This window comes from Schistocerca serialis, chromosome 7, assembly GCF_023864345.2.
Source record: "Schistocerca serialis cubense isolate TAMUIC-IGC-003099 chromosome 7, iqSchSeri2.2, whole genome shotgun sequence".
Taxonomy (NCBI): Eukaryota; Metazoa; Arthropoda; class Insecta; order Orthoptera; family Acrididae; genus Schistocerca; species Schistocerca serialis.
In genome coordinates, this window is record NC_064644.1 from 569,521,236 (window position 1) to 569,535,107 (window position 13,872).

Genomic DNA, 13,872 nt, shown 5'->3' on the forward strand with positions numbered 1-13,872 from the left:
GCTCCGGACACTGCGAGAGGGCTGTACAAGCAATGATCACACGCACGGCACAGCGGACACACCAGGAACCGCGGTGTTGGCTGTCGAATGGCGCTAGCTGCGCAGCATTTGTGCACCGCCGCCGTCAGTGTCAGCCAGTTTGCCGTGGCATACGGAGCTCCATCGCAGTCTAACACTGGTAGCATGCCGCGACAGCGTGGACGTGAACCGTATGTGCAGTTGACGGACTTTGAGCGAGGGCGTATAGTGGGCATGCGGGAGGCCGGGTGGACGTACCGCCGAATTGCTCAACACGTGGGGCGTGAGGTCTCCACAGCACATCGATGTTGTCGCCAGTGGTCGGCGGAAGGTGCACGTGCCCGTCGACCTGGGACCGGACCGCAGCGACGCACGGATGCACGCCAAGACCGTAGGATCCTATGCAGTGCCGTAGGGGACCGCACCGCCACTTCCCAGCAAATTAGGGACACTGTTGCTCCTGGGGTATCGGCGAGGACCATTCGCAACCGTCTCCATGAAGCTGGGCTACGGTCCCGCACACCGTTAGGCCGTCTTCCGCTCACGCCCCAACATCGTGCAGCCCGCCTCCAGTGGTGTCGCGACAGGCGTGAATGGAGGGACGAATGGAGACGTGTCGTCTTCAGCGATGAGAGTCGCTTCTGCCTTGGTGCCAATGATGGTCGTATGCGTGTTTGGCGCCGTGCAGGTGAGCGCCACAATCAGGACTGCATACGACCGAGGCACACAGGGCCAACACCCAGCATCATGGTGTGGGGAGCGATCTCCTACACTGGCCGTACACCACTGGTGATCGTCGAGGGGACACTGAATAGTGCACGGTACATCCAAACCGTCATCCAACCCATCGTTCTTCCATTCCTAGACCGGCAAGGGAACTTGCTGTTCCAACAGGACAATGCACGTCCGCATGTATCCCGTGCCACCCAACGTGCTCTAGAAGGTGTAAGTCAACTACCCTGGCCAGCAAGATCTCCGGATCTGTCCCCCATTGAGCATGTTTGGGACTGGATGAAGCGTCGTCTCACGTGGTCTGCACGTCCAGCACGAACGCTGGTCCAACTGAGGCGCCAGGTGGAAATGGCATGGCAAGCCGTTCCACAGGACTACATCCAGCATCTCTACGATCGTCTCCATGGGAGAATAGCAGCCTGCATTGCTGCGAAAGGTGGATATACACTGTACTAGTGCCGACATTGTGCATGCTCTGTTGCCTGTGTCTATGTGCCTGTGGTTCTGTGAGTGTGATCATGTGATGTATCTGACCCCAGGAATGTGTCAATAAAGTTTCCCCTTCCTGGGACAATGAATTCACGGTGTTCTTATTTCAATTTCCAGGAGTGTATATACATACACTTTTCACGTTATATTTTTTTATATTTGTTGATATGTTTTAAGATGTAGAGTATACTAGATTACGTATAGACTGAGTACATCAGTATGTGCAACACGAACATATGTAAATGGGTCATTATGTCAGGCTTCTAACCAAAAGCAAAGTGAATTAGCTCATTTTTATGAAAATTTTATTCCTGTTCTCTAAAAATATAGTTAGTTCTAAACTAAAGGCAACTGAAAGCTGACTGCAAGTTTCAACTGTGAGCAGCATATAATCTGGACTGCGGATCTTTAACATTCACAGGCACTGTGTGGACGTGTGGGCTGTCAGTGCAGAGACGTGTTTGGACTACGTGTACTGTCTAGATGATACACAGCTCGTATTATGTACAGTTTTCAACAGAGTAACTTGATAGCCACAAAATAACATATTATTTAGTGTTATTATATATCTGTCTAACAAACTGGGTCAGATGTTTGTTTCCTTCAATAGTTTTGGTGACAAAAGCTTTTCCGTAATTTACGAGGGCATTATGTGATACTACGTTAAATTCAACAGCTATCTAAGGTTTTTATTTCAAATAATTTCAATAGGCAATTACTTCGCTCACTAATGGGGTCCTCTCGCTGTATAGATTCGGTAGAGAATTTCATTGATCATTGTGCAAAACTTTCCTAAGTTAGGAAACTCTTATTGCAAATACTAAGCACTAGATGAGTTTTATTAACTATGCACCGTATGTGTGGGATGGGAATAGCAGACAGCTTAGCATATACTCTAATCACATGAACACTCGACACCATAACATACAGTCCAAGAAGGTTAATAAAGCGTTTGTGAACTTTCTACATCTCACCACTGATGTTAATACGTGTACATGTTGATTTCAAGTCGTCCAGAAAAGCTACAATAACAGAAACAAGAACGCTTTATTCTCAACACCAATCAGCATAAAAACAGGTAGGCTTTCCCTCCATGATCTCACAACTGTTCCTAAATCTAAAGGTTTTCAGAGGTAGAATTCACAAATTTGATTGCCTCTAGCAAAGGATTTGTATCTGCAACGATTAACATCGAACTGCGAAAGAAACAAAGCTTAAGGTCATACCCCCATATGCCCTCCCAGTTTAATTTTTTTTCATAGACAGTGTTGCTATATGCCGCACTTAGCAAGTGTCTCAAAGCTAGAGCCACAACAAACAGAAACCTTGAAACTTTAAAATATCTTACTAGGCTTGCAAAGATTCAATAGGACGTTTTTAACAGAAAAGTCGATAAACAAAACCTAGACTGCGATGGTCTACATAAATTACATGACGTAAATGCCGGTCAGTCAAGTAATGTTATTCTCCAGTTGCTAAGCATTTACGGAGTAAAGTTATCGGCTATCGGCTGACGTTCGACGTCCTCCTCTTGCCATACAAAAGGCGAAAGATAAACCTGTTGTAAGCCCTTAAGTTTAACAGAAACGTTAAGCAAATAGTCGCCACTTAATAGTCGCCACTGAATTATTAACTATTGGCTTTGTCCTTCCACTTTCCTAAATTTGAAGTAATCATCTCAGTAATGTCTCCACCCTATCGATGCTATTGTGCTTACTCATTTTGTTTCAGCTTTACTTTTCTTTGATATTCAAAGGTTTCTAAATTGATACATAGTCTGCTATTTCACCACATCTTCTCTGGAGTTATGTAACTCTGTAGATTTAGTTATTTGTATATGATGTTATATTATTTATGAATTGTAACAATTTTATTATTATCCACTGCTTATTATCAATTGTTCTGCTGTGTCTCAAGTGCACTATAGAGGATGCTTAATCTGTGAGCGTTGCAAAATAACATTGGAGTGTACTACATTCTTCTAAATTGTCCGACATTGTAGTTAACCTTTTCTCTTGTAAGTCTAACAGGGGAATTAGAGGCTGACGAACATCTAGAGTCTGAGTTTGCATTGATAAATGGAAAATAAGAGATATCGTAAAGCAGTTGAGAGATCTGGTGCTAGAGGGAGCTATTTTACATGTCAATTTGGGAAGAGATTGTTCTCTAGAAAGATATCGTAAAGCAGGGCTTCCCAACCTGTGGTCCGTGGACCCCTTAGGGGTCCGCCGGCTTTTTCTAGGGGGTCCGCGGCCACCTTTCACCAAATCGTGTAAAATAATGAGTAAAATTATTGAATAAAAATGTGAAAATCTAATTCATCACTGTTTTTTTTTTTCGTGTGAAAAACAGGTATACTTTTACTTCAAGTCGTATCCCCAAGCAGCCTTTGCGGTTCCTAAGTGAGAACGTATACGCAGTTTAGTGCAAGAGAATGCGGATCCTCTGATCGACTGTTTAGCAACAATACGGGGGTCGTTCGTGCCCCGACTCACGGCGCTAGATGCACTGAAACCTTTTACGCATGCGCGGAGCGAGCTTTGTCGACCAATCACAGCGCTCGCTGGCACGTATGCAGCCCCAGGCATCATTAAATGTTAGACTTGCTTTGTCAGTGCACTACCTATTTCATAAGTCGATTTTTGACCAGTTTATTACTTATAACATGGATCGGTGGCTGAAGTCAGGATCAGTGAAGAAGGGTGCAGTTTCTCTAACGCCTTCACAACAAGGGAAGTTTCCAAGTGAAATAAATGAGTTGATTGCTCTTGGAGGAAGACAGCTCCATCGTGTGAAATTTCAATTACCAAGTAATTTTAATCAGGCTATAGTGTGTTGAACGAAGGGAGTAAATCCACTAGTAAGTGTCTGGATACAGTGGGAATTCAGATTGGGTCGTTAATTTCAAGTTGCAAGTTCTTTCCATTCGTCTCTAAACCAAAGACTATTGATACTTTGGGGGGGGGGGGGGGAGTGGAGGAGGGGGGGGGGGGTCATTGGGAACATGGCACTTCCATTAAGAAGCTTTCAGTTCCCATGGGTTTCGCTTTGAAATTTAAAGTTACTGTGTTCCTTACTGACTAGGGGTCCGCCATGGATTTTCGACTGAAGAAGGGGTCCGCCAGCTGATAAGGTTGGGAATCCCTGTTGTAAAGCAATTAAGAGGTCTGGTGCTAGAGGGAGTTACTTTACATGTCACTCAATTTGGGAAAAGATTGTTCTCTAGAAATTGTTTATGTCAAAACAAATGTTGTATTGATGCCCAAGTTTTTAAATACTATATGATCTCCACATTATTGAATAATGGAAAAGTTATAATTAGTTTTCAAACATTTTTAACGGAAATTTAATTTTTAAGAGAGTAAGACAGCATGAAAATCGATGATTTCAGAGCATAATCATCAAAATATTTTGAAAAGGTTACAAAATTCAACTAAGAAGGCCAACATTAAATTTCTTCAGTATTTTAGTTGGACACTGTGCCGTTTTTACGTTAAACCATCACAAAATGAACAGTTAACTGGCAGAATGAAAGTTTTCATTGACTGTAGCTCTTGCAGTTAATGTGCTTGTCGCTTCCGTCAGGAATTTAATTCAGGTACTCCAATCACCAGAGTAGTAATTCAAGACACAGTTGGAGAACTTTTAAGATTTAGAAATCATGGTACTTTCGTTCATTTCTTCAGCTCTAAAGTGTAATTCTTGTGCAATAACGCCCGGTTCGTTTCTTTTCAACAATCTAGAATTTACTTCTAGTTGGTATTAACATTGTGATCTACACCTTGTTTGTAACGTTTGAATATTCTAATTTTCACCAATGCGATTTTTTACGATTTAAGGCTATATTAATTTGCTATTGTGACTCTTTAAAATTATGCTTATATCAAGAAAGTCTATTACGTGCGTTTTACTACCTTAAAACCATTTTGTCGGCAGCAGTGACGTTTACGAGTCATTCACCTTTAGATGTTAGGCGGCACTGAGATCTTCGGACAAATGCCAGTAGGTGGGAAGAGGCGTATACCACTTCAGGGGAATTTTAACACGTGCTAACTGGTGGTACGAGGTGTCCTAACAGTGTGCAAGTTCGCTTTATTCGTGAGTGTAGAGCAGCTCCCTCTGGCACTAGACCTAGGCGGAAGTTGGGCCTCGGCGCTGACTCACCTACAACCTGCAGGTAGCCGACCTGGCTGATCATGGGGTTGGTGTTGACCTGGCACATGTAGTAGCCGCGGTCCTCCTGCTGCACGGCCGACACGTGCAGCAGCCACGTCTTCTGGTTGTCGTGCGACACGCTGAAGCGCGGCACGCGCGCGATCACGTGCTTGTGGATCGTCACGATCATCTGCCGGTCGATGTGGATCCACGCCACCTGCGGACAGCCAAATGACGACACGCTGTGCGACTGACCTCTCAGCTCAGCGAGCTCGCGTGAAGCTCCAGTGACGTAGCTACATGTGCAAAGTGGTTTACCAAAGTACTACATTACTTTAGTCATAATGCCGTGCTCACGCCACGAGATGTCCGCTGTCAGAAGGGTGAGGGTCGCGGGCAGACGCGCAAAACGAGCAGGTAAGTGCCAGCGGCAAGTACCAGCCGTCTCACTCTAGCGTGGTCAAGTGCGCCGATGTCAGCAGTTCCGGCTACACCGCCCAAAAGCTGCTGCGACCTCTCCCGGTACGGCGACAGTACACTACATGTTTCGAATTTTCCCGACGAACTGTGCGATATTCGTCACGTGTATTTGTTGATTGTTTAGGAAGACAGAAACCCTCGGTCTTCACTGGTTCACCATAAAGTATTTCTGGCCCTTTTCGCACAAACTACCTTTTTTATTATATTTTCTTTTTTTTTTTTTACAATCGTATTGACCAACTAGGATCACTTTAGTTCCTCTTCTTCCTTTGTTGTTGTTTCCTATTTTTCCAGTATTCTCTCATTTTCTCCCCATCAAGTCTCTTCCTTTCTTCTGTCCATGTTGTTCCCGATTTTTTATTTCTTCTGCTTTGAAAGCCTTCCAAATTTAGTATTTTGTTTTTAAAACGGTTTCTTTCTGCTATGTCTGATTCTTTGATGTTGTTTCTTTCAAGATCTTTTCTTACTTCTATAATCCATGCTATTGTCGATTACTTCTTCCAGAAATATAGGAGTATTTGTTTTGTTTGTCTGTTTCCATCCATTCGGTAGAGATCTTCGTTTGGCCATTACTTCAGATATTTTTTCTATATTTTTGTAGATCTTCTCATTACTTCTTATTTTCCAACCATCTGCAGTTTTCATTGCGCCCATTTTTTTTCTAATAATTCTCCTTTCCAGTACCTCTAGTTCGTCCATCTTATATTTCATCGTTAAGCATTCAGATCCATATAATCATTCTGGTCGCACCACTGTGGTGTAGTGTTTTAGTTTTGTTTTTCTAGATATACATTTCTTGTTGTAAATATTTTTGGTCGAACCATAAGCTCTTTCCATTTTGTTAATTCTTACATCTACTGCAGATTCTTCTAGTCCATTCTGTTGTATAGTTTCTCCAAGATATTTAAATTTTACCTATTTGTGTTTCTATGTATTTTGGTGCATTTTTTATTTGTCATGAATTTTGTTTTTTGAGCTGAAATTTTGAGACCAGTTCTGTTTGCTAAGTTTTGCAGAATGTTTATTTGAGTAACTGCTTCTGTAAGTTTTACTCAAAGTATTGCGAAATCATCCGCAAAAGCCATTTGTTTTCCTTCCCAGAGTTATTGGTTCAATTTTGTGATTTTTTAGCTCCGAATTCCAGATCCTTACAATTTTTTCTAAAATACATTTTCTAGAACACATTTTCTTTTATTTATTTTGTTTTTCAGGTAAAGCCTATTTCACCACAAACAATTATTTCAAATAATGGTTCTAACTGGACATTTGTCTGACTGTCATTAATTGTGGCCGTGCAGTTGCAAGCGCTTCAGTCCGGAAACGCGCTGCTGCTACGGTCGCAGCATCGAATTCTGCTTCGGGCACGGATGTGTGTGATGTCCTTAGGTTAGTTACGTTCAAATAGTTCTAAGTCTAGGGGACTGATGACCTCACATGTTAAGTCCCATAGTGCTTAGAGCCATTTGAACCATTTGAGGGTGCAAAACTCGTGAAGATAGACATAAACTATCCCGAGAAAGTCTGTTAACAAAGTTTCAAGAAATGGCTTTAAATGAGATTTAGGTATATAGTACAATACCATACACATCACTCACGAAGGGATCGTGAGAATATGGTTAGAATAATTAGTGCAAGCACAGAGGCATTCAAACAATCATTCTTCCTGTGCTCCATACGTGAGTGGAACAGGCTGGATATGCATGGAACAGGAAGAAACCTAATAACTGGTACAGTGGAACGTATCCTCCACCATGCACCTCACGATGGTTTGAAGTGTAGAGATGTAGATGCATATGTAGAATGACTTCACGTGCCGCTCCAGTGAAAAAGGAAAAGGAGTAATATGTCTACAGAACCCTTCGCAGTGGCGTCTATCTACTGGTCGAGGAAACTGTCCTGAAAAACATTTTATGTCCTTGAGATAGATAGCCTAATTTTGATCGTCCGCCTCCGGAGCGGGTGTGAAAACTAAACTCCGTCCGAACAGGCCTCGGAAGGCCCAACGGTAGTGATCAACCGCCGCTCCATCCCCGGCCTATTGGTGTCACTGGATGCGGATATGGAAGGGCATTTGGTCACCACACCGCTCTCCCCGCCGTTGTCAGTTGTCGTAACCGGAGCCGCTACTTTTCAATCAAGTAGCTCCTCAATTTGCCTCACAAGGGCTGAGTCCACCCCGCTAGCCAACAGTGCTCGGCAGACTGGATGGTCACCTATCCAAGTGCTAGCCCAGCCCGACAGCGCTTAACTTCAGTGATACGACGGGAACCTGAGTTACCACTGCCGCAAGGCCGTTGACCCGGTGCGAGTCACAGTTGTTTTTCCTCACAGTTCGGTGCTTTGATACGCTGAATACTGCTGTCGTGGGCTCATGTCCAATACTAACTTATTACTAAAGGTGTTAATAAACTCTCTCACCTTCCTTCTCTGATTAGTTCTTTGTTTTACGTAACTGCTGTATTGCGGATATACCTTACCCTTTGCACATCATGCAAAACGCAAAAGCCATTGTACCAAAAAGTACAAAACACGTACCTCACCTGCGGGTAGGCAAGAAACTCCAGACTCCTGGTACAAGCGATAAATTACATTCATGCTCCTTACGTGTGAAACCAACAAAGCAGCACCTCCCGGATGCCCGTTCCTTCCCCAACCTGCCACCTCCATTCGCCTGCCCCACGTTACTACACATCCAGTGTATTGACGACGAAATTTTTCCGCAAGGTACATATTTGGACAAAGGTATTCTGATCTCAAATGTGTTTTAAGGATATAACTGGATGTAGAAATTTTTGGCATGTGACGTGAAGGTCACAATGCTTCAAAATGAACTTTTTACGGAGCTCGTTTGGTGAGCCGAATCGAGCGATAAACTCAAACCTCGAAATTCAGAGAAACAAAAATAATCATACTCTCGATCAAGGTGAGTGGCACTTTTCGTTAACATGTTAATCTCTATTGCAGCAAGTCGTTTGATTAATTTCTCATGATTTATGTTCTTCATGAGTTTACGATGATTATAACTTCTGCTACTGTATTGGAGACAAACAAATATCAGAAATACTATGTCGCGAGCAAATATAGTACAGATGAAGTAACATGATTTGTATTACACATGGGACACCTCCTAAAGTCGTGTCAAACTTCCTTACGCTCGGCGTCGTGCAGCAACTCGACGTGGGGTAGTCTCAACAAGTCGTTGAAAGTCCCCTGCAGAAATATTGAGCAATCCTTCCTCTACATCCTTCCATAATTGCGAAAGTGCGGCAGGTGCAGGATATTGTGCACGAGTGGACGTCTTGATTATGTCTCATAAGTGTTCGATGGGGTTCATTTCGGGTGATGTGGGTGGCAAAAGTCATTCGTTCGAATTGTCCAGAATGTTCTTCAAACCAACCGCGAATAGCTGTGGCCCTGTGACGTGGCACATTGTCTTCAATAAAAATTCCATCATTGTTTGGAAATGGTGTCCATGTATTCGAACATAATCATCACTCAGTCCATTCACAGCCCACACCATTATGAGGACACCACCAGCTTGCACAGTACCTTGTGACTATGGCTTCGTGGAAACTTCGCCATACTCGAACCCTTCCACCAGCTCTTGCCAACTGAAATCGGGACTCATCTGACCAGGCCACGGTTTTCCAGCAGTCTAGGGTCCAACTGATATGGTCACGAGCCCAGCAGAGGAGCTGCAGGTGATGTCATGCTGTGGTCAAAGGCACTTATGGTGGTCATCTGCTGCCATAGCCCATTGATGCCAGATTTCGCCGCACTTTCCCAACGGATACGTTCGTCGTACGTTCCATATTTATTTCGGCGATTATTTCACACAGTGTTGCTTGTCTGTTAGCACCGACAAATCTTCGCAAACGCCACTGCTCTCGGTCGCTAAGTGGAGGCCATCGGCCACTCCGCTGTCCGTGGTGAGAGGTAATGGCCTGAAATTTGGTGTTCTCGCCAAACTCTTGACGCTGTGCATCTCGGAATGTTGAAGTCCATAACGATTTTCGAAATGGAATCTATCATGCACTAGCTCCAACTTCCACTCCACGTTCAAAGTCTGTTAATTCCCGTTGTAGAATCGTAATCACGTCGCAAACCTTTTCACATGAATCACCAGAGTGTGTCAATGCACTGCCCTTTTGTACATTGTCTACGTGATATTACCGCCATCTGTATGTGTTCATATTACTATTCCATGACTTTTGTCACCTCAGTGTTTCTGCACCAAAACCTCTATGGCTTGAAAATGGAATTCTTCCTGCAAATAAATTATTTATAAATCATACATTCATTAGCCAAGGGCGAAGAAATTGGTTTTATCTCACGACATCCTCTCTCAGAAGACTCGTAGCGCCAGCTGCTTTCTAAAACCCGCTAACTTCGATGCCATTTATTTGTAGCCATCAACGATGTATTCCTTCGACCTATCAAATGGTACATTCCCGGCAGTAGAATGCAGCACTAGCAGAGTGCTATATTGCCACGAGTGAAAGCATCCTTTCCCTTGTTTAGAACGGTTTCGTTGGATGTGGAGCTTCCTCATCTCATATTAATGTGTTTATCGCTCCCGGCTCGTTGCTGCATAAGTGGCGCCCATTTGTATTCAGTCCAGCTTGCGTTCATGTGTAAAACTGCACGCCGTGCCTTGAATGCTTATGGCATGTAAAACAAGTCTGCGTAATAGGGCTCCAATTTATTCGGACCAAATTAGGTTACCAGTTCCAGCGGGATGAGAAATTAAAAAGTCTCTCATTGTGACTTCAAGCTCTTTAGTATGGGCTGTTGCAAAATGTCCCGTTTTAACGACAGTTTTAATAATATGTTTGCCTTGCTTGCAAATGTTTTGGTTTTCTCGAAGTATATACTAGCAAGTGCTGTTCTCGTTTGCTGTAACCACAACTCATTCAACCGTTTGATTGTATAGCTAAGACGATCAGAAGAATTACGTGATGGAATCCTGTACGAAGTTTTTAAAGCTCCGCAGGAACATTCTAGAATTCCATAATGTATTCCTTTCATCTCGCTAACAATGAATTACCTCCATGTGTGCTCAGATGTTGCTACTAAACAAATTGCATGAGGTGATATGAAACACGCTGTTGTGATCTTCATCCGAAGACTGATTTCATACAGGTTTCCACTGCAAGTCCCCCCAATTTTGGATAGCGTTTGTAACGAGCATTGGTTTGAACTGGAATACTGTCGTCAAGCCTTGGTCTCCTCCTGCATTTTTTGCCTTCTCCCCCCTCCGCCCTCCACCTCTCTCGTTTAATTGCCAGACGGACGATTCCATGATGTTTCGGATCGTGTACTGTCACCCGATCTCTTCTTTGACAAGTTGTACCATTCGAACTACCCATCTAATCTTTAGTATTATTCTCCAGCACAACATTTCAAAACCAGCTAATTATTTCTAGTCTGAATAGTTTATTGTCCATGTTTTACTTCCATGTAAGGCTACACTAATGAGAAATACCGTCAGAATGGACTTCCTCACACTTAAATCAATAATGGACTTTGTGAGTAGTCGGTGTCGCTCGTGAGTGTATTTATTGTTGTCTTCTTTTTGTCCATCACCTCCTTCTCCTCTCGGTCCATCTTATCCTTCCTACCTCCGATCTTCACCATCAAACTGCCACCCCCACCACAGTAACAGCCTGATGGTTCATACCCCGCATCCTCCCGCCCTCCTAGTATTTTCTTCCATTTAGTAAATAGTATGTGTACCAAGTTTCGTTTAACTCGATCTGTGGGTTTAGGAGGAACTTTTTAAGCGATTTTTTGCTAGAGTACGCACGTGTCACATAGATTTAACATATTTCATACATATTTGTACACATAGTTCAAGTTGTATCTGCTGCGAATTTCGTCCTGTACAATCAGTGGCACAATTGGATACTATCAGCGAAATATACTGCAAATATACTGTAGTCAATAGTAAAGAAGTAATAAAGCATGCATCGTGCGACAGTTTCTCACGCCTCTTTGTCTGTAGCTCCATATCTCCTGAACAATATGTTGTACAATGATATAATTCTGCAGATCATTCTGACCTATATAGCAATATTGTCTGCAGAATGTGTCACGAATACAGTTAGTAACAAAGTAATTAACTCAAACGTCTTGCCTGATGCTGCTGTTTTACTGCATGAATAGCAATAAATGTATTAAACGGTAAACTTTCTTCCTTTCAGCGAGAAAAAAATTTCACAAAGTTTGTTGGAAGTCGCTAAGTGCTCCCATTCTCAAATGCTGCGTGAAAAGTCCGGGTATTCGCGCGCCTTTTGCTGCACTGCATTTTCACCCCCCACTTACGCCACTTTGATGGGTAGGTGGTACCTACCCCCACTCCCCAACATAGAGTGACTCTTTGCAGACAGGAAATGATATGTGCACAAGTGCGGTTGAAATCGGTCGAGTGGTTTAGGATGATATGTGGAACATGCATTCATACTGCCATTTATTTTTATAATACGATGTATTTTGTTGAACTTCTTTTTATTTAGACACTCTTTTTTTGCTATAGTGACACTGTATCTTGTTTGTGGTAGGTACGAGTGAACATACGTGGCTTTTGAACTGAATCGTTATTGTAACCTTAACTTTTTCTGTTTCCTGTTAGTTTGTCCGATGTTACGAAATGAACAAAACATGCTCCATTTTCGTAAGCTTCCGCGTCTCCAGCCAATTTGTTACCGTTTTTCAGGATAGTTCGCCACATCGTACTTTAATTGATGAAAAACCGTCTTGGCTACTGTCGCAAATATGACACTACGAACAAGAGCGTAAAAAATTAGCTGTACGATTGGATATTGGGAGTCAGAACGATAATAGGAGCAGCTTTTTGCTGACTGCTGTTTAGGCTGGACCTTCATTTATAACGCCTGATTCCTAATCATCAGGTTATGAATACGATTAACTGTATAGGATACACATAGTAACACAGCATTCATCACAGCGCTAGAATAGTAACTCAGACACAGGCACTTCATTTATAGGCCTCGTTTTGCGGCGCTGTAAGGGGGTCTGTTGGTTCTTTCTCATGACCAGCTGTCAGTTACATTTGCGATCTCTAGGATGGAAATAATTTTCAAAATATTGAGTTCTACTTCACCATGAACGCGGCTAAAATAATGACAGGGTTTTATACGTGGTGTGCAAAGTGAAACTGGTGGAACATCTTAAAACCCATTAATCATGTAAGGTGGTGGGTTGCATACGTATATTATGAAGATGAAGAATAAAGATTAAAAAAAAAAAAAAAGCCGGCGGTCACAATGTTGGCATGGCTCGGCGACACAGTGCCAAAAGTAATGGAATGCGTGATGTACCCTTTGGCGTCTGTCCGTGAGGTTGTACCTTTTTCTACCATATCAAAGTTTTCGAAGCAGCTTTCCAACAAAAATGTACAACGTTACTGTTAACTTAATTAAGTGCCATTGCTTTGAAACTTAGTGGAGTGAAAGTACAAGTGCCAGTCAGTAGGGCGGTGACTAGCTAATTATTAGCAATTATTATCTTCGATAGGCTGATTGAAGTTTTATATTCAATAGATAACCAAATGCAATTAATTATTTCTCATGGAGGAACTCTTCATATGCCACCCATTCATTTTGTTCTAGTGACAGACACCTATTTCAGTATCGAAGTCAGATCTTTTTAAAGAGAATAGGACATTGCCAACGTCTTAATCCGTTTCGGAAATGAAATACTACAGATGGGTTTTGGTGTTGAATGACAGATGATCAGTAAGGGTGGCCAGGTGATTTTCCATGAGGGGACAGCGTGACAACCAGATGCCGAAGAGTAGCTACATCGTTTGGATGAAGTGAGGAAGGAAGATCAGAGTTAAACGTTCCGTCGACATCGAGGTCATCAACGGCGGACGTTACATAACACCCGACTGCACAACAGCCAGTAGGAATTATTGTAATTACTAGCATTAGAGCCGGTGAAACTTTGTGACATTGGGAAGGGGTTGGCAGTGTA

At 42.8% G+C, this 13,872-nt stretch overlaps 1 protein-coding gene across 1 annotated transcript in view; it reads right to left on the reverse strand.

Annotated features, from left to right (window-relative positions):
- The window catches only part of LOC126413256 (lachesin-like), a 325,953-nt gene extending 320,216 nt beyond the window's left edge, over nucleotides 1-5,737 (reverse strand). The window contains exons 1-2 of the mRNA XM_050083157.1: nucleotides 5,729-5,737; nucleotides 5,404-5,611 (exon numbers count right to left, since the gene is read on the reverse strand). Coding sequence (XP_049939114.1) covers nucleotides 5,404-5,611; nucleotides 5,729-5,737 — 217 coding nt within the window. The remainder of the gene's footprint in view (nucleotides 1-5,403; nucleotides 5,612-5,728) is intronic.
- Between the last annotated feature and the right edge of the window lie 8,135 nt (nucleotides 5,738-13,872).